This window comes from Ammodytes marinus (genome assembly GCF_949987685.1).
Source record: "Ammodytes marinus genome assembly, chromosome: 19".
In the NCBI taxonomy this organism is placed as follows: Eukaryota; Metazoa; Chordata; class Actinopteri; order Uranoscopiformes; family Ammodytidae; genus Ammodytes; species Ammodytes marinus.
The window spans coordinates 18,423,513-18,444,292 of record NC_137223.1 but is presented as its reverse complement, the minus strand read 5'-3'; the positions used below and the strand labels follow the sequence as shown (position 1 = coordinate 18,444,292).

Genomic DNA, 20,780 nt, shown 5'->3' with positions numbered 1-20,780 from the left:
TAGTCTGCTGCAGCCCAACCTGAACTGTGACATGGGGCATGTCTAACACTGAAATTGTTGCTAAAAGGGCAACATTTATTTTGTTTCAAGAGTGTGGTTCAAGTACAAAAACATGTTTAAAGAGAAGTCCAATAGGTGGGTCAATACTTTGATTCAAAAAGCTATATTTGAATTACACATATTTTCACATTCCTTTAGAGCTTTTTTTTCCACAGTGCACTATTATGGGAACACTTGTCGTTTATTACTATATATATATTCATATGATATAAATATTTTGTGTAAGACAAACTTGTACATGAATTGTCTTTTTAAATGCAATAAGTATTTATTTAACAATGTGACTTTCACCAAATGAACTATGTGACTGGTAGAATACAGTGTTAGGGCTTGAAACAAACTTTAAAATAAATTAACTTGAAAAGACCTCACCGTTGTGTTACATTTTCGATATAATAACTCAATGTGAAATGCAGAATGACTACAATAAGTAATTGAAACGTTAATGCAAGTGGAATTCAGACATTTTTTATTACAAAACACTACTGTGCAATTTTACAAAGAAATTCATCTGTTGGACAGAGGACTGGAAGAAAGGAATGTTGTTTCCATGGTGGTGCCACTGAGCCCCATCTCACCTGAAAAAGACAAGACTATGAGAAGTCACAAACATTTAATAATCGCACAGCCATATTTTACAATGATCAAGTGTCAACTCAACCATGCAGAGAATTGTAGCAACCCAACTACAACTCAATGTGCCATGATGACCTAAAATTATGTTCATTTTAAACCAGCAACATTTGCTGCCTTTCACTCATTAGTGCATGATACATTTAACCATAGAGGGAAACTATGGTACAGATGCATCATGCAATAACCTAGCTTGTTCAAGCTCACAGCGGAAAATTGACAGTGGCAAGAAGAAGCATCTTTGGTAAACAAAAATCACCCTCACCTCTCCAATCATATTGGCGGACTCTAGTCCAGTTTCTTGGGATTATTGACAGCAACATAGTGATATAGCACAACCAGCAGGAACAATGACACGCCAAGCATGTTGGCAAATATTGCCAGCTGCACGTCCGTCACCATTCTGCAAAGGAAAAAGACACATTAGAGCAAGTGTAAGAAAGCTGCTCGGTCTTGAAATAAAAGTAGCCTGTTAGACTGTCGAAAGCAGCTTTTTACTATTGGCCATTAACTTAACTCCCAACAAGTCTTTTTGGATATCTGAATGACCAACTAGGCATTTGTTTACGTTACCTTAAGTAGAGTTAAGTAATATACATGTAATTTAGTAAGAGGGTGTTTAAAATCTCTGCAACTGCTTTATAAATCGTGATTGTATTGAAAGAGGGCAGCACTATTCTATTTTTATTCCAATTTTATTTATTTTTTATAAAAAGGTTCGGTTTACAGTGCCGTGATGGTAAAGCAGTAAGCTAACCCCACAAAGACAGTCAGGTATATCTGACAGCAGCCATATAGTGACTGTGTAAGCACAACGCAGATACTTCGCTAGCAACTGGATTCCGCATATTCAGATGTTGTACATGAATCCGAAACGTAAAAGCCATCAATGCATTACTGAATATTACATGACAGTTGTATATCAGTCAGGTATTTAAACATGTTTAGGCTGCACCATCAATCTGTGCTGCGTTAAGCTAGCTATCGAGCTAACTAGTAGAACCAACAGTGGCTAAATTAACCAATATAGGAAACTCTCCAAATGAACTTTGAATGCAATTGCTAAAGTGAACCCGTTGCAATGCCGTTTACGTAAATGTTTTACTTACATTATCCTTTAAATTTGAGTTTTACTCTGTTCGAGCGATATTTCAGCCGCTCCGCAGCAGACAAGCAAACCTGATTCTAACTTCCGGTATGAGGGGAGAGCCACGTCACGTTAAAGAGCGGAACTAGTGTTATTCCGGTGACAACAGAGCAGAGGTCAATTGGCCCAAATTAAACCTAGATGTGACACTTTAACAACCATTATCATTAGCACTTTACAAAGTGGCACCATAACGTATTACAACCATGTCCTATTGGATCACTAAACTGGACGAATTTCACGTTTTCTTTGGCAATCTGTAATGACAACCATCCAGGCCAGAGGCGGCGCAGTGAGCTCCAGTCAGCTGTAGGTTTGCTCTCCGTAGGAGTGGCCCAAATGTTTCGACATCACCTCACCCGCCCGGCGTGAACGACTGCAGCCAACCTAGATGGTACTTCGACTCGGCAGCTAACGTTGGGAATTTGCATTTCCAAAGGAAAAGGAGATATCCAATCGTTTCATTGTGGCGCCAGCCTGTACCACCATGGCTCTTTACGACTATGTCACCCAGGAGCAGCTTGCGGGCTTTGACAAATACAAGGTATGATTTATAGACTGTAATAATAGCTTGCTAGAAGCTAGCCATTGAGCCGACAGTGTGTGTGCGCTACATAGCTGTCACGATCTGCAGGGTGCTTCCCTGGCTAAAGGTTTGTGTGAAGGTGGCCAGAGTTAGCTGTACTCAGACCAGATGCGGGTCAAATCTCTCCTAGAAAATAAAAGCGTGGTATACCGGTCGTCTTTTATGAAGTAGTTATAACTACAGATTATCTATTTAGATTTATTTAGATCGTATATTTTACGCTGCCATGGCAATAATGTTGTTTATGGAGTTGTTCTTTACTAACGTCTGTTAAGATAACTGAATCGTTCAGCAGGCACCCATGGAAATGGGAAAGACTTAGTTATATTTACCCAGTCTCACTTTCAGCAGTGTTTCGAACACGTATTTCCCAACAATAATGAAAAATAGTTTAGCATTTTCGATACATTTCGTAAATGTTAGTTGAATGTAGGACCTGATGTTGGCGAAAAGCACTTATCCTTTTACTTTGAAAGGGATGTCCGGAAGTTATTGCTCAGCGGGTCTTGCTTGCTTGACATGGGCGCAGACGTGCTAATAGTTAGCTAGCGACTCTTTCTCAGTGTCTTTGACAGGGTATGGCTGTGAAATAAGGGTACTTTGTTTTTTTCAGAAATATCAGACGTTCCCCCTTATGTCTCGTCTTCACACATAAGGCCCGGTCATTTATTATTGCTAGTAATATAACCACAGAGCGGAAAGAAAACCAAGTAGCTGCTGTAATGGATAAGTAAGGGGACACCACTCAACCTGAACCGGTACACTGATGCGGAGATATCGACAATAAACGAGGACTGACCTGTGTAATCACGTTTATAAGACATCAAGTGACCCTACATAAGTGTTGTTAAAATGTTTGGGGCAGTGACACCTGTTCTGCATGTCGCACAAACCTTTAAGTGGCGAGTTAATTCTCCCATAAAGACAAGCATTGGTGGGGCCGTTATACAGATACAAGGAGCCTGTTGTCTTGTCACGGGCCGTGGAGGACTGTGGGAAACAGGAGTGGCACTCATTCAAGAATCCAACAACATAAGACTATTCACTTCTAAACTGTGAGATATCATTTGACTTGAGCACCAGACATGGATCCTTATAGTATGTTTCCCTGAAGTTTACACATAGGCAACACAAGCCATTTCCTAGTGTGTTGCTTGCTACAGTTCTTAGACAGTAAGATTACTTTAGTTTGTATTTTTTCCTGACCATTTTCTCTGTCCTAAAATCACACACACGTCATTCTGCCTCTCCCTCTAACGCCTCCTCCTTTTGATTACTGCTTGAAGCTGCTTGAATCATTGCTTTTTAAGCGGCTCCCTCCGTTTGTTATCTACCATGCCCCTAGGCTTCAGTGATTGAGTAGAGCCGCAGATGACAAATGTGAGTGGATGAAAGGGTCGTGGCTCTCTTTGACACAGTGTTAGTAATTCTTGAAAAGGTGCACACACTACAGACTGGAGAATGCGAGTGGAGAGCACACCAGAGCCAAAGGGTGTTCCACAGATGGTTTTGTTCTAAACTTTCATGCCGCCAACCCTCCTTCTGCCCCTCACATCCTTAGTCGCACTGAACAGAGACTGCCACCCATTTCCTGTGAAAGTAACTTGTGTGGATGGCTGCATGTCGTCTCATTTGTACAGTCATGTTCGTACAAGATGAGAGTGTGAAGTATGATTGCATTACCTGTTTTTGCATATGTTAGGGATGATTAATCACAATGTTTGTTCTTGCGGAGTCGAGGAAGAAACTTCTTTTTTTTTAAAGATTATTTTTTGGCATTTTCAAGACAGTACAGAGTTGAAATGGGGAGACAGAGAGAGAGGGGGGATGACCTGCAGTAAAGGTCCGCGGATCGGATTTGAACGTGATTTGAATATGGTACGCGCTGTCCACTATGCCACCGGAGCGCCCCCAGAAGAAACTTTTTTTGACTGTACAACGTCATAAATTATGTTTGCCAAGAGTGGACACTCAAAAGTGTTTGAGTGTCCATCATGTGCCTGTAATTTGGGATTATTATTTTTGAGTATTAAAATCCTGATAATGGATAAGACAATCTATTGCACACTCAAAGTGCAACAGATCAACAGTAGATTGACATTAGAGAGGTGGCATCTTTTTAAGCCACACAAAGCAGACTCACACACCTCTTAATGGTTATGCTGTGGAACACACACACGTCATCATATAATAACTGGATAAGGTATCAGAGACTAGCATCAGGTTTGTCCTGATCTGCATGATGACAAGTGACCAGACTAACCCAGTAAACGAGTTATGAGAGGCCACGTGGCGTTATATATTGCTTTTTTGCTGCCGACAAGATGGACTGTTTGTGTTTGATAATTTAATTACATCCTGACTGATTCAATTTTGTCTCCTTGCAGTACAGCGCAGTGGACTCGAATCCCCTGTCAGTCTATGTCATGCACCCTTTCTGGAACTTTGTGGTAAAGGTGAGAACGACCTGTCAAACCGTGTGTGTGTGTGTGTGTGTGTGTGTGTTTTTGTGTGTGTGTTTTTGTGTGTGCACGTGTACATCATTAATGAGGTTTCCTGCTGTCGGCTGCGATACAGTAACAAGACAGCCTTACCCACCACCACCTCCTCCTTCTTCAATCACACCAGTCAATGGTTGTAATAGTTTGTTATAATCTTTTGGAGAATTGTTTTGTAAAATGCGATCATAGAAAACACTGAATATTGCTTGGATAAGTGAGTCTGGGTGCCTCGTAAACAGTACATTAAAGGTGGAATCAGCAAATCTAGAGAACGCTTGTTGTCAAAATAACTTTTGTCAAAATCAGTGAATAAACATGTCTATTCTGTGTGTGTGCATTAAAAGAAAATCCAGTGTACACAGACTAGGCTCTGTAAATACAAAGAAATGGGCTCACCATAGCTAGCAACATGCCCATTTACAGAGCCTCGGCTTTGTTTTAACACCAGATGTTGTCTCAGCTGCACACAGTACGGACAGGTCGCGGACTGTGAGGAGATATTCACTGATCTTGACAACAACGGTATCCAGGCTGACTCTGCCTTTAAGGCACTCACATGTTAATCTGCTTTTATGTATCAAACCTTTGTTTGTTTGTTTACATTCATTTCTTAATGACTGCCAACTGAGCTATTTGTTTTGTTTCTGTCCATGTCTTTCTCAACAGTTCCTTCCGACATGGTTGGCTCCAAACCTAATTACATTTACAGGCTTTATGTTCCTTGTGGTGAATTTCCTTATGTTGGCCTTCTATGACTTTGACTTCACAGCCTCTGGTAGGTCATCTACACTGCGTTCTTTTTTACTCCTTAGTCTGGTTTGTTCAGTGGACAAGGGATGTGGGTAGAAAATGGAGAGTAGAACCAGGGTCATGTAGCTTTGGGAGTTTGTTTATGAAAAGGCAAAGTCCATCACTCACTGACAACATGACATTGCCCATGGTGGCTTAGGGTAATCACTAAGCCATGACATCATTCAAAGAAACACACTGAGATACTACTTGCAACCTGTACAACAATATTGTTAGAATATATAGACTGTTTTCTTGCCAGGAGTCAGACAAGGAAACTAAATGGTGCTCACATATAAGGGTTCACCTTTAAAGGTGGAGTCAGTGATTCTGAAGAAGGTTTGTTGTCAAAATCAGTGAATATCTCCTCATGTCCGCTACCTGTCCGTACTTTGTCCGTAAATCTGGTGTTAATAAACAGCTTATGCTCTGTAAACAGAGGTATTTAAACATATAAGCTAGCAACATGCCAGTTTACAGAGCATAGGCTGTGTATTTACACTTGATTTGTTGTGCACACAGTACGTAAAGGTAGCGGATGGCGATTTTGACAACAAGCATTCTTCAGAATCGCTGACTCCACCTTTTAATGTTCTCTCCTTCGCAGTTCTCATTCTATAAAAGTGTTTGTGCATTTGCGTCTGTTTTTAAGCCTAGATATGTTTTGACCTAATTCCTGAAGTAATCCAAGTTTAAAGAATAAAAGTGAAAATGAATTCAGCCAAGCTTATCCATGGCTGTCAGTTTTTTCTCTGTTGGTGTGATTTGCTGCATATTTTATATTACTTGTGTCCCAGCTGCAGGACATGAACACGTGCCTAGTTGTGTCTGGGTTGCTGCAGGGATCTTCAACTTCTTGGCCTATACACTCGGTGAGTCCTAACCCCTGTGACCTCTTGTGTGTTGTTGTTCTCTGACTTTTCCAGGGACTCAGGGGGAATCTTTCCTAATGGAATGTATTCTAGTGTACAGTGCCTCCTCGAAACCCATGCAAGCATAACTAGTAAGGGGGAGGATTTAGTGATTTCAGTTGTAGAAAACCTCAAAAATCCTGTCTGGAATGATCTAGTTTTATAGTTGTAGGCATTAAGTCCACCTTGACAAACAAGGTGGGGAAGGCAGCCTGTAAAATGTGGGTGGGGAAATGGGTTCGTTACTGTGCCTTATGTCAACAACTACTGTTTAAATGCCTCAAAGAAAAAAAAATGTCAATATTGAATATGATTTTGGTCTTTATTCCAAGCACTTAATTTAATACGCCTAGTTGTGGTGTACAATTCATATTAAAACACTTTATAAAAAATTCCCCAGAAGCAATACATGGCTAAGAAGAGTGAATGCTGTACTGAAGTTCATCAGGTGGTCTCCACGTCTACTTGATGTGCAATCAGTCGTCTATTTACTGCCGTGTTGGTTTTTACAACTGTATCAGGTGACAACGTGTGTCAACTTTGTTCCACTGCCCCCCAAGAGGCCAAAAACAAAACATTGTGTATTGAACATGATTGTGCTCAAGGTGTGGAATTTCAAAGAGCAATATACCTCATGAGGATTGGCACGATGTTGTAATTTGATGATACTGATTTTGCGAGCCCTCTGACTGACAAGATGAGTCATTGTAACAGAGCTTTATTTACACAGCAGGGTGCAACATTTAGTACGATAAATGTTTGGACATGTGTTCAAGATCTGAGCCCCTGAATGATGTCTCTCATTAGTGGGCACCCTCAAGTTTTTATTTCCACACATGACAGCAGTTTGTAGCACTGTTTTAACCCAAACCTTTGAAGCTCATAGGAATTATAATAGAACTACCAGAGGGGATAACTGAATATGATTTTATTGTATACTTGTCTAAAGCTCGCTGCCCGCAACTCACTGAGTCATATAGATGGCCTCCAATTTTCCCCAGGCCGTCAAATAAATACAGATTTATTTTACTGTCAAATTCCTCCTGTTTGTGTGTTTGTCACATGGACTCTGTGAACCCGACTAAAGTCCATTTAAAATCTTGCTGACCATTTTGTGAACCATTAAAAATAAAACAACTTTCCATATGGCGTGTGTTACGAGGCTGTGTTTGCAGAATACTTCCATGTGTGGATGGAACGAGTGTAGTCCAGATCGGTTGCTGTGACAGTGAATTCAGTGGTGGGAAGCAGGAATGTGGCCGTTTTCAAAGACTTTGCACAGTTCAGTATGTGTGGGCACTGCAGTTTTCTTGACGTTTCTTTAGCACTCTGTATTTGTATGTGTTCCTATATACATGTGTACGCAAACCTGTGCTGTATGTAATGATCCGTGACTTTTGTTGTTGTTGTTGTAATGTGCAGACGGTGTTGACGGTAAACAGGCTCGTCGAACCAGCTCCTCCACGCCACTAGGGGAGCTGTTTGACCACGGCTTGGACAGCTGGGCGTGCATCTTCTTCGTGGCCACCGTTTACTCCATATTTGGGCGTGGAGAAAGTGGCGTTGGCGTTGGCACTCTGTATTACATCTTGTGGGTGGTGCTGTTCTCATTCATTTTATCTCACTGGGAGAAATATAACACTGGCATCTTGTTTCTGCCCTGGGGGTACGACATCAGCCAAGTGGTAAGAATACACGCAAACAAACACACATCGACGTAGGTAGAAAAATAACATGAAATGTTCAGTTCAGTCACCTGAATGTTTGCTAAGCCCTGCTCCCATAGTTAGGGCGCTATGCATGTCAAGCCCTCCGTTCTTGCTTGGTACAACATTATCTTTTGGTATAAAACAATACTAAAACAGTTAAAATTTTTTTGGGGGAGTTGAGTCGAGGGTCAGAGGGTGTCGTATTGCTGCATGGAATATGAAGCCCACTGAGTCAAATTACCATTTGTGATGTTGAGCTGTCCAAATAAAACTTTAACTTACATTTTATTTAGATTTTAGTAATCTTATTAAAGAGATGTCTTCAAGCTACAAGTCAATAGCAAAAAGTTAGCATCCGTGTGGAGGATGTTAACGGGCTGGTTTGGTCTTGCATTGCAGTATAGATCTAATTACTTTTAGTATCATAATGTAATACACAACAATAAAAAAATAAAAACATTGTATAAAAAAAAAAGAATAATAAACCTGCAATCCCACAGAATATTGTGGCCTTGGCCTTAAAAAAACGGCTTGGTTAGTACTCTAAGTAGAATGGAAGGTAAAAGTCCATTTCTAATGACTTGATCTCTCTCCAGACCATCTCCCTCGTTTACATGGTCACCGCTGTGGTCGGCGTGGAAACATGGTACCAGCCGGTCCTGTGGAACTTCCTCTACAGAGACCTTTTCACCTTCATGATCATTGGTGAGCTGTTAGCAGTCACGCTCTATACACTTTAGTTTAGTTTTATTTCACATATGTTCTTTTTATGTTTGATCACTATGCGTTTTATATTGTTTATATGTGGGTGAAGCAGAAACATGTATGAAAACCACACCCCCAAAAAAACTGTTGAAAATTAGAACACAATACTTTAAAAATATCTATAATAAAAAAAAAATCAAATCATACATTCATTCACCAGCTGAAGCAGCCAACATATTTCATGTCTTTTCTTATTCCCAGCATGTTCCTTCACTGTCACCTTACCCATGAGCCTCTACAACGTCCTGAAGTAAGTCAACTTCTCGTTGGAGTTTTTATTATAGTGTAGTGTTATAACAAAGGGCTCTAACCCTTTACCCCCGTCTGTGGTTCTGCAGAGCTCACCGCAGTAACACTCTAAAGCACAGCAACCTGTACGAAGCCTTCCTGCCCTTCCTCTCGCCCGTCCTCCTCTTTGTTTTGTCCACCATTTGGGTCGTGTTCTCTCCATCCAACATCCTGGAGCTGCAGCCCAGGACCTTCTACCTCATGGTGGGGACAGCCTTCGCCAATGTCACGGTGAGCGTCTGCAGATTTTTTTCTCATTTGTACACCTGTATTTGTGTTAGGGCCCGACCGATTTTATCGGCCGATTTTCGAATTTTTCTGAATCGGCCGTTGTAGAAAAAGAAAACAAAATACAGAAACAATTAAAATAAGGTTTGAAGTGGAGTCAGGTGTCATTATGCTTCCTTAAAGAGGTGAGTTTTGAGTTGACTTTTGAATGAGTTTACTGAGTCTGAGATGCTGATGTTTGGGGGGAGGGAGTTCCAGAGGGTTGGGTGCAGTAAGATAAAATGCATAATGTCTGAATTTAGACATATTTGTTACACTTTATTTTTTTTAGACAAGAAAAAAACTGTTGCAATAAAAAAAAAGTTCCTGTACATATTTTCAACAGTAAAAGGTATATATATATATTTAAGGGTTCAAAAAATATTTTTTTTTCAATACATATTTGGGATTATTTTATTTTTTTTATCGGCCTATTTAATCGTAATCGTAATTTTTCTCTGAAAATAATCGGCTTCGGCACTCCAAAATCAATATCGGTCGGGCCCTAATTTGTGTATATTTTTTTCTGGTCCCCATGGCCACACTAATACATCATAGGTTAAGAATGGATTCAGCGATTCTGGAGAATGCTTGTTGTCAAAATAATTTTTGATCAAAATCAGTGAATATCTCCTCTTGATCTGGGGTCCGTTCTGTGTGTGCGCTGGGGGGAAGGAAAACACTTCCTAAGCTCTGTAGACAGGTTTGTTGCTAGCTCTGGTGGGGCCCCTTTGTTTAAATTACCAGTTTACAGAGCTTATGCTGTGTATTAACACATTTATTTTTCAGTGCACACATTGTACAGGTTAGGTAGTGGATCGCGAGGAGATATTCCCAATTTTTATTTTTTATTTTTTACCAGAATTGCTGATTCCACCTTTGATGTACATGTTATTCATGTGTGAGTGTCTGTATTTGTCTTGCAGTGTAAGCTGATTGTGTGTCAGATGAGTAACACACGTTGCCAGCCCCTGACCTGGCTTTTGCTGCCCATGACACCGGTGGTGTGGTTGGCGGTGACCGGGACGGTGGCCAACGAGACCCTGCTGCTGTATCTGTGGACAGCTGTAGTCATACTAGCACACATACACTTCGGCGTATCAGTGGTAAGAGCAAAGCACACACACAGTTTCTCTGAAATGAAGAAATACAATATAGGTAATATGTAAATGTAAAGCTACAGCTAGCAGCCCGTTAGCCTAGCTTAGCATAAAGACGGGAAACTTGCTTTGGCGGCACCCCCAAAGCACAAATAATTAACATGACATGTTTGAAAAGGTACAACATGTTTTTTTTTTTCATTGCTAGGTTCAACAGCTCAGTGGCCACTTTAAGATCCAGGCCTTCTCCCTGCAGAAGACCAACAGCGACTGACAGGAGGAGGAGCGAATCGGCTTGAAAGAAGCAGAGGTTTAGGCTCCTCCCCTCCTCTGCTTATCGACACTTCACTCTCATCACCAAGGAAACATCCCCTCCCACCCACATCCATGAAGACACTGCAAGTGGAATTGACCGTGGTCCTTTTCTTCCACTGTCCCCCCCCCCCCCCACACACACACACACGCAAACAAACACGCACATTTCTAACCAACCAACCAACCAAACTGTGGTCTCGGGGATGGGGCGTGCCCAGGGGCTCTGGCTTCCGTCTTTGGTGATTGGCCAACTTGGTTGAGCCAATGAGGTGCAATTGTTTCCTACGGAAATGTGCTTCAGTCGTGAGGACAGGAGCCATGCAAACACACACATGCGTACGCACATTATTCTGCTTTCATGCAGATCATTTCTATCTCGTGGCAGGTTTTTCCAATTCAAACTAAGCCACACACATGGACACACTCAAACGGTTGCACTCACATAATATTATGAATGTATAATATGCCTTGGGGAAACGCCATTTAAGTTTTATCATATTAACAGGAATGCCTCAAGTAGTGTTGTTTCGAACCTGACCAAACCTCTGGCTCATGTGGCTCGTACATTCACTGCTGCGTCCAGAGTTAAAAGGTCCAGTCATCTTTTTATCAAAGGATGATTTACAGTTGTAAATCCCAGTGATATATGTTAATAGCTATATATATATATATATATATATATATATATATATATATATACTGTATGTGAAAAGGGGTTTGGGGCATTTTATTTTAAAACTAAAAGAACACTTTAAAAAATGATAACTCCTGTGAAACATTGTATAAATTTCCCTCTATTTAATTCCATATTCTGCTCTGTGGTGACGGTTGTCATGAGTAAATTGATTGATTTAGACTAAACATGGCAAAGAACTGAACCTTTTAAACTGTACTAACCTTCCACTTTGACCTCTGTCTGAGCACTGGCCTCCCGGCTCCCCCTTCCCTCTGAGGTGTTGTGTCTTCATGCTGATTCGTTCAGTTTTTCTTTTAATTTTTTTTCTTTTTCATACTGTTTTGTTTTGTCTGTTGCCATGGCAATGGTTTGTGGTGTACTTGCGGTGCGCTTGAATGAAGAGTGTGTTCAAAAACCGTTTCATGGAGCGAACTCACTCTGAGGGAACAAGCCGTCGCACAGGACCCCACACCGTCTGGCGTCACTCATACTCACACACACACACACACACACACACACACACACACACACACACACACACACACACACACACACACACACGTTATCACACCTTTTATACTATTATAACTCGTATGTTGTTGTTTTTTTCTGTTAAGCACTGTTCCTTTGTGTGATTCAAACTATGTTTTCATAGTGAAGATGGATATTCAGTAGTGGCTGCAGACTGGACTTGGTTTCTCATCAAACTTCACTGCCGGGCTGAGGATTTCATAGGAAATAAGGACAACTGTGTATCCTGCACCCTTTGGAGACCCTTTTGGCCATGCTGCTGAATAGTATGGACTGGCCCTAATGTATCTACACGGACTGTCTCCTGTTTCTGTTGACATAGGACTGAGGAGTCCCAGCTACAGATTCACATTTCAAGCTTGGCCTGACTGAAATCTAGTTAAATGAGACAATTTAAGCCCACAAAGTCTGGCAGGGCTCTGGTTACCATGTCATGTCTCAGTTTTGCCTGTCGGGTAAAACGCATGAAACAGGTGGATCCAAGTCTGCTAAACCATGGGTCCAATGTCTGGGTGTCTCTCTTTCTGAAGGAAAAATACGGACATAACCGTTGGGACTTTCCCTTTTGAACTCGCCTCATGAACGGCAAGCTCAATGGAGTTAAGTCTGTCAGTTAGCTGACTCAGTGAATGTTAATCATCTCATATGCAGTAGATTGCTGCAGCTAAAGCGTGAGGAACTCGAACAAAAGGTACATAGGTAACATAAGATACACTGGGGATAAAAAGATAGTAACATGTAATTGGATGGTTGTGGTTTCCGATGGGTACATGCGCTGTCTGGGCATGTGTGGCCCCATGGTTACACGTCTGTCAATGTATGGGTGTATACTTTGTGTGTGTGAATATCTGTGTAAATACATTCATTATAAATTCATTTTTATTACTTTTTTTTTTTTTTTTTACTGCAAATGGTCGATTTCTCCAAACATGGAGTGGTTACCTTTTAAATTAGGGGATGATACCAATCAGGAGTGTTGTTATCATCGCCTACAAATCTATCCAGGGAGCCTTCTGAGATCACAAGACAGATATTTTTTTTTAACAATTCACATCTCTGCTGCCCTACTAGTTGAATGGATCTGGTCTTTTTCTGGGATGGTTTGTATAGAGGGGACAGGCTCTGGCTGTGAAGACCTCCAGACCAGGCTGCAAACATTACAAACAGTGCTTAATGCAACAAGGGATTTCTAATATTATTAAAAGCAGAATGGGTGAGGAGAAATTGTATCATTCAACAAAGCGAACGGGAGACCGGCAGAAGTATGATACAAGTGAAATTCTTAATTTTATTTAGGATTACATTTTCCATTTTTCTGAACTAATCATATGGGATTCTCTTTGTAGTGTGTCCCTCAGCTCCACTCACCACTTTCTAGGAAAACGGACTTAACGCGGCCCACCCTCCTACTCCCCTGGATCAATGCCCCAAGCTGTTTCAAATCGTGACTAAGTTGTTGTGTAATGCCGCCCTGGCAAAGACTCCAGGGCTTCAGTGTGGTTACTTGTGATGTTGTATTTAACCAATGGAAGGAAGGACTGTCCTGAAACAAATAAAAAGTGAATTTTCTTTAACCACTTAACTGTGTCCTTGCCAGAAACTTGAACTTTTGTCAACTGAACTTCCTTAAATAACCACTAGGTGCCAGCAGAGAGCAGGGCTGGGCCCTCATGTACTCAGTACTTTGACATTTGATGGTGCCATTTATATTATTTTCGCCCTTGTCTCTAAAAGTCGTCCTCTGTCTGCACCGGTACGATAATTGCCCATGCAAACACCATGTTCCATTTGCCAAGAAATTGCGTCTTCACAAATCTGACACAGCTGCTGAAAAATAAATGTGAAGCCTTATGTCTGTTTGACAGTGTGATGAAAGCTTTTGAGCTTTGCAGTTAGAGTACAATGGATAGAACGTGTTGAGTGTTGTGCAGAACTGTACACATACAGATAGAGTACATTAGTGTAATCAGTGGAAATGGACAATAATAGCAAATGCAGGTTACACGTAGCCTTCAGTAGGTGGAGCTGCAAAACAATAGGTGCTGTAACCTGTATTTCTGCTGAATGTTGATGATGGCTGCAGCAGGTCAGGACTAAATAGTGTGAAAAGTTATTGCACTTGTTTTCTCTCTAAAAGGAGTTTCACAGGAACATCAACAGTTGGCATTTTATGGTTTTCTCCACAGTGTGAACAATATGTTTCCAGGAACTTAACACCTCCGACTCATGTGGCTCTGCTTTCTGTTACAGTCTTCATTAGTAATTGATTGTCTCTTCCCCAGCAAGTTTGTCTGGCACCAAAAGCTTGTGCGTGAGCTAGTTTTCATTATTGTTGCACTCACAGCCACTCTCCACAACCCCACTAGGGATCATATCCAAAAGGTTTGGGAGTGAGTGAAAACTCTCAAACAGAGAAATCTGAATTATTTAGGCCACATTTAGGAGAAACTCCCAGTGCACATCAAAGGAGAGAGCGAAATGGCAAGTTTTGCTTTTAATAGCGCTTGTATATCATTGAGTCAGTTATGTTTGAACGCAGAGGCCCAGCATGCCTATCTTGGACTGGCCCTCTGTTGTGAATGTGTAGTTGCTGAGTTCTGCCTGTCAAAACAGCTGGCAGCTAATCACAACGGTCACTTATCTTGACGGGATCTTTTTCATCCAGAAATGTGACTCTCATCGAGCAATGATTGATCCAAACAATGTGCTGGGACTGAGCAAGTCAGAGGTTTGCTTGTCCATTAAAAAATGAGAAGACTGCCTGTTATCTTAGACACAAAATCACCATTAGATATAATAAAAAGATGAATAAAAAAATAAGTAGATGAGAATTTCTTCTGCTCACATTAAAAGGACCTTACTTTTAGTTTCGTAAACTTTATTGTATAAACATAAAACGTTCAACTAGTTTCATAATTTTAATGTTCTTAGCGTTCACCAAATGGCTTATTGAAATGTATAATTTCAGGTGACTTACAAAGTTTAACTAATGGCATATCAAATTCTGTTATAACCCTTCATAAAGGACCTACTTATGACAATTTACTGAAGACTTATATATGAAGGATTTTATTTTCACAACCTGGCAACTTGAAAGTTGTTCTTATTAATGGCGTACTACTGATCTATTCATTAAGAGAGAAGGGCAACACCTGATGATGTCATACCAGAACACGTAGTAGGAAGTGTTTGGTCAACTCATTAATTACCATTTTATATGAAATGTGTCCAGTGTAATATTTGATTAAGAAAAAAATTGCTTTCACACATTTTTGAGCGTGGACCTGCTGTGAAGGTTAAGCTCCTATGTAGAGGTTAAGGTGACAAAGTACGTATTTTAGGGGATTAGCTGGTGTTGATCCTGTACTGACAGTTAATCAGAGGTGGTATCAATTAAACAGTGTCCAGGCTCGGGTTGCTGCGGTGCTGGACGTTTTGTGCGCCGCTGACCCCCGTGACTCTCTCACACACACACACACACACACACACACACACACACTGTGCCATGGCAAGCACCCGGAGCCTGGTTAACCACCACGCCACCCTGGACCGCTCCCCCCTGCAGGGTGAAATTCAATTATAGATAACCATCATTAGAAACAAGACCTGCCAGGACACAGTCTTGACCAGGCTCTCTCTATCTCTCTCTCTCTCACACACACACACACACACAGACACACACAGTGTGATGGGCACAGCAATTATTCTCAGAGACACCCAAGACTACTGAAGTGCTAATGGAGTAACACCATCCATTTCAATGCATAACCACTGCACCTGTAAACCCTGTGGCCTCCAGGTGACCAGCAGAATGCATTTTCATCAGTAGAAATCCGTCAAATTAGGATATTACCTGAAAACTAAATTTTATTTTTAAATGTAGGCAATTGCAGAAGTTCTGGTTAATCATATATTAAAGCTATTCTTACCTTTGTAAGGTTTTTACACTTATTTTAAATGACTTTAAAATGGTATAAATAAGGTTTTTACACTCTAAAATGCATGGTAGACCCACCAGGAATAAAAAGAAACAATTATTTCAGTCTCATAATATTAGGTGAAAACTACAACCAATCAAATCGTTCGGACCGAACGATTTGATTGGCCGACAGACCTGTCTGTTTCCCCTGCTTCTGTATGGCGCATTCTGCGCGCGTCATCAAGGCGCGTCCTCAAGTAGAGGGTTTGTTTTGATTCTACGGCAGGGCAGACAGTAGCGGGTAGCGACTGAACATGGAAGACCAAAGTGGATCACGGCGTACTGAACCAGCCGCTCCGAAGGAAAAAACGACAAGTTTAGCAGAAAAGGCCACAAGAAAGAAGGAGCTTGATGCTGCAAGAGGAAAAACTCGGATAAACATCGGGTCTGCTTTTGTGAAATGGAGGGAACTTATGAAGCAGCAGCCCGAGCTAACAACGGACGAAATGGTGGCGGAGTTCGTGCTGGAAAGGTATTTTTTATTTTGCATAACCTAACCTACAACCTCATATAACCTTACGATTGACCATTTGTTGCAGCCACTTACCGGGATCACGTATAGCATAATGCTAACGGACCTACCGTTAGCTCCAGCTAATGAGGCAGTTTGCTCGGGAAATAAAGACATATTCTCCGCTTACAGTCTTCCTCACCGTTTCACACAGCACTAGTGTGCTTTAAATTGTTTTGGCTCATTGACACACACATTCATACACCGAAGGCAGCAGTTAGCAGGGTGCTAACTGTCCATGTGTGTAAATCATAGTAGGCTACGTGATATCATATCCGTGTTTGTCGCTGTTTCCATGTTCAGTACGCACAGTTTATCATAATTTAACTTTCTGCTACAACCCGCCAACTCACGTTAATATTTGTGTGTGTGTGTGTGTGTGTGTTTTAGTTACGGAAATACAACGTCGACGCCAATAAGACGTGGTTTTAAGAGGCCTCCTCCGCCAGCATTGTCCACCATTGCAGAATCAATTTCAGAACGGTAAGCCTTGTTTGTTAATGTTATGTTGTTGTCTATTGTCTTGTGTCTTATGCGTTGACCCCTCCCCACCTGTTGAGTCAATCACTTCCCTTTCAGAAAGTCTGAGCCTTTCCCCCTTCATGCCAATCAGACACACTGCATGTTGTTTACTGGGTCGAGAACTGAATGCTTTGATTATAACTGTAATATAAGTAACAGTATAAAGTAGGAACATGTGGAGTATTCAATTTTCATTTTACAGCACTTCATGCTGCACTCTAAAAAGTCAGTAGACCGCTGACAGGGCCTACCACCTCATGTCATAATGAATTTTTATTCACCACTGGGTGTGACATAGTTGTTGAGGGTACAATGACAATGAGTTTAAGTCTGAAGTCTGTTTGAACATTTATTATTAGAGGAATTCAAAATACACACTATATAATACTATGTTGTTCCTTGATAGTCTATATATCTTTTGATTATTCTCCTTATAAAGTGAAACCCATCTAATATCAACTTACCACATTTGTATTTGTTAGTAACTGTACTTTTTGTGTCCTCTGTCAGCTACCACAAAATGTTCAACAAAAAAGCGGTGGCTACTGTCTGTACATAAAGAAGGCCAAGAAGAGTTATGAGTACATAAAAGACCTCCAGTGTGCCATCATACGCTGCAAGTTGGACCGGTTGGCGGCAGGGAAGGGCATGCCTCAGAAAAGAACGATGAGACCAGATGACCCCCGACGACTTGGGACTCTCAGTGGTGTCCCTGCACCATTAACGGAACAAATATTGGAGACTCAACGCAGCAGAGGTCGTGGTGAGTCGACATGTGATTGACACCTACTGTTTTTTGTAATAACATCTCTCATTGGAGAAGGAGCATAACTTCTCCTTATACTGTATGTAACCTGTTAGATTATAAGTGTCCATAAACGCATTATCGGTAGAAGATAAAGTTAAATCTTTTCAGCTGGCTAGTAACCTGACTTTGCAATTTTGTCCAATGTTACATTTTGATTTTTATTACTCTCTGTCAAGGTGAACCACTCCCGCAAAAGTAGAAGACAACCCGCACCAACCAGGGCTTGTCCTGGCATCAAACCTGCCGTCTTGTCTGGAAGGATAACCGGAGAACTCTGGATCTAAAGCAATATTTTCAAAGTTTTGCCTTATGTCATTGGTTTCCATAATGTACGATATTTGTCTTTGGATCACTGAATTCCCTCGGTAACATAAGAAAACATTAAAACATTAAAATCAAATTGATTCTGAAGTTCATACAGAATACGTGGAGAAATTAAACTAAGGGGCATTCTGTAAGCATTCAGTTGAAATTCAAAGAATACACTTCCTGTGCTGGCATCAAGGGAAAATAAATATTATAATATTAAGATTTTCTGCACATCAGATGTAATGGTGGGAACGAAGCGCAGGAGCAGCAATAAGTCGTGTGTGATGTTCTGCATAGTGTAACCAAAGCATAAGAAAAACATGATGTAAGAAAATGGCAGTTTGACATTTTTAAACTGTATTGACTTGAATTGACTATAAATGAAATTTCAAAGATGTAAATCAACACAACAGAGTAAACGCATGTATTTTTAATTTAAAAATATGGGTCAATAACTATGACAAATATACAGTAATAAGACAGTACTATGTACATAATTCACAGGGCAGGGTACACTGTTGGCCTGATGTATTTTTTTTTTTTTTTTGCGTTGTGGAAAACCACGGCCCCTGCCTTTCATTCCCCTGCCATGGCTTCCTCTGCCTCCACTTTCAATCCTTGCTTTCTTCCTCCTACTTGAGGTGCCTTTGCCTGGAGAATCATCATCATCTCAATATCATCATCTCCCTCTGTGAAAACTTCAAGGCTGTAGTCAGGATCTACTGCACTGTCGTCCTAGAAGCACCAACATGTAAAAACAAAGACAGAAAATGTTTTACTTTATAAGAATATCAGGGTGAAGATAGAGACATAGGAACACTTTCTGAAAATACATGTTTTGCATATATTCATTGTTTTACTATAACTCATATCTCTGTGAAATTATGCTTATGAAGCTAAAATTCTAGATCAAAAGCATAGCAAAATGTGTTTCCAATGTCTCTGCCAAGTTTGAATATTATGTAGCCTAGTGAGGCAGAGCAAAATCACAACAACAACACACTGTATTTATAGCTTTGTATTATTTGGCTGCTGGTTATATAGGTTTTTGTCATACGGGAATAATAGTGGTAGTGTTGTATTCAGCTGGAGCTAGCTTTCATATTGGTGAATAGAGCATCGGAGCATTAGAAATAGAAGCTTCAAGCTTTCGACATTGAAGCATAATGTTTTGAACAGTAATAAAGTTAACCACGCGCTAGCCGTTAGCAGACAAAACCGTAACCGACGTTACACTGAAAACAGAACAGCTGAGACCGCTTTATTAGATAACATTAGCGTGTTTGCAAAAAAAATGTAGCCTATGATAACTAAAAAAATAAAGCAAGTAAATAGTGCACTGCATAACAACCATAGAACTGAAAAATATATATGTGTAGGCTTATGTATATAACTTACCGGTGCTTCTGAATCGGAATCCATTGCTTTGGTAAACAAAACTCACGTGCTTGCTCCGGGGCACTTGTTGTATGTCTGCCTGTGTAAATAAAGTTTTTTCAAAACAACACCGGGGATGGGAATGACGTGGACCAATAGGGGAATGAGGGGGTGGGGCATTGGAGGAAGGCGGGATATTTTGAATGTGCTGTAATTCTCAAATTCAGGAAAGGTAAGAATCGCTTTAACGTATGTCAGTGGTTTTCAAACTTTTTGTGGCCAAGGCACACCAAAGAACAAGCCAAAATCTCCAGGTACACCTATATTCAAATTATTAATAACCCTTTGTACAGTTTAATGCAATCGGCCTGAAAGGTAAAATCCCAAGGCACTCCTGGATTTGTGCCGGAGCACACCATTAAGGAACCACTGCCGTGTGGTATTCCCATCCATTGTATGTGGGAGTTAATGTTGGGGGCAGCTGCATCATCGTTCTATTGTCACGGCTCTTAATCCTGCATTTGTTCTATGAAAGAGCAAGCACAAAGGACTCATCTCTCATCAGTCAGTTACACTAAGCTGCAATACATCAAATGATTGCCCAGATGGCCATGCATCCCCAATGTGCACACACAAAGCCAATCAAGGTTTCAGCTTTCAGACTGGGAGCTGGGTGGGTATGACAATTTTCAGTGCATTTCTTTGCTGCCATTCCATCCACATGTTGTAACAATTTTGTATGGACAATGAATATCTCTCTCATTAATTGTATCAACTTTGGTTAGTCCTTAACTTATCATAGGATAACATCGTTAGGTCAAAGTTTCAATGTGTCCAATACTTTGGTCATGACTGAAAATGGCTGCACCTTGTGTTATGTAGCAAATGTTAGCGTGATGATGCCCCTACCACCCATGAGTAGAATGCCCATTAATACTCAACTGGACTGAAGAACAACTGGTTTTATAACCTCGTAGGCCTCTGTCAAGGTGAAAT

General features: G+C 40.8%; 2 protein-coding genes and 1 long non-coding RNA gene across 3 annotated transcripts; 2 read left to right on the top strand and 1 right to left on the bottom strand.

The window, feature by feature from the left end:
* Positions 1-506: 506 nt before the first annotated feature.
* On the bottom strand, positions 507-1,808 carry ost4 (oligosaccharyltransferase complex subunit 4 (non-catalytic)). Its single transcript, XM_080047782.1, has 3 exons — positions 1,803-1,808; positions 959-1,096; positions 507-638 (listed from the first exon to the last, which is right to left on the bottom strand). Exon 2 carries the CDS (start codon positions 1,093-1,095, stop codon positions 982-984), a length of 114 nt encoding a protein of 37 aa, XP_079903908.1. The 5' UTR covers position 1,096; positions 1,803-1,808; the 3' UTR covers positions 507-638; positions 959-981.
* A 414-nt stretch (positions 1,809-2,222) lies between these two features.
* Positions 2,223-13,818, top strand: selenoi (selenoprotein I). Its single transcript, XM_080047608.1, has 10 exons — positions 2,223-2,384; positions 4,814-4,882; positions 5,594-5,702; positions 6,514-6,588; positions 8,050-8,312; positions 8,933-9,041; positions 9,303-9,351; positions 9,440-9,620; positions 10,583-10,762; positions 10,965-13,818. Exons 1-10 carry the CDS (start codon positions 2,328-2,330, stop codon positions 11,070-11,072), a joined length of 1,200 nt encoding a protein of 399 aa, XP_079903734.1. The 5' UTR covers positions 2,223-2,327; the 3' UTR covers positions 11,073-13,818.
* A 2,668-nt stretch (positions 13,819-16,486) lies between these two features.
* LOC307266409 lies at positions 16,487-18,422 on the top strand. Its single transcript, XR_013845372.1, has 4 exons — positions 16,487-16,729; positions 17,159-17,251; positions 17,801-18,053; positions 18,275-18,422. It is a non-coding gene; the product is annotated as an uncharacterized lncRNA (long non-coding RNA).
* Positions 18,423-20,780: the final 2,358 nt, after the last annotated feature.

Excerpts from the sequence above, each read along its gene's own strand:
- ost4 (XM_080047782.1), bottom strand. The coding sequence starts at position 1,095 with ATGGTGACGGACGTGCAGCTGGCAATATTTGCCAACATGCTTGGCGTG.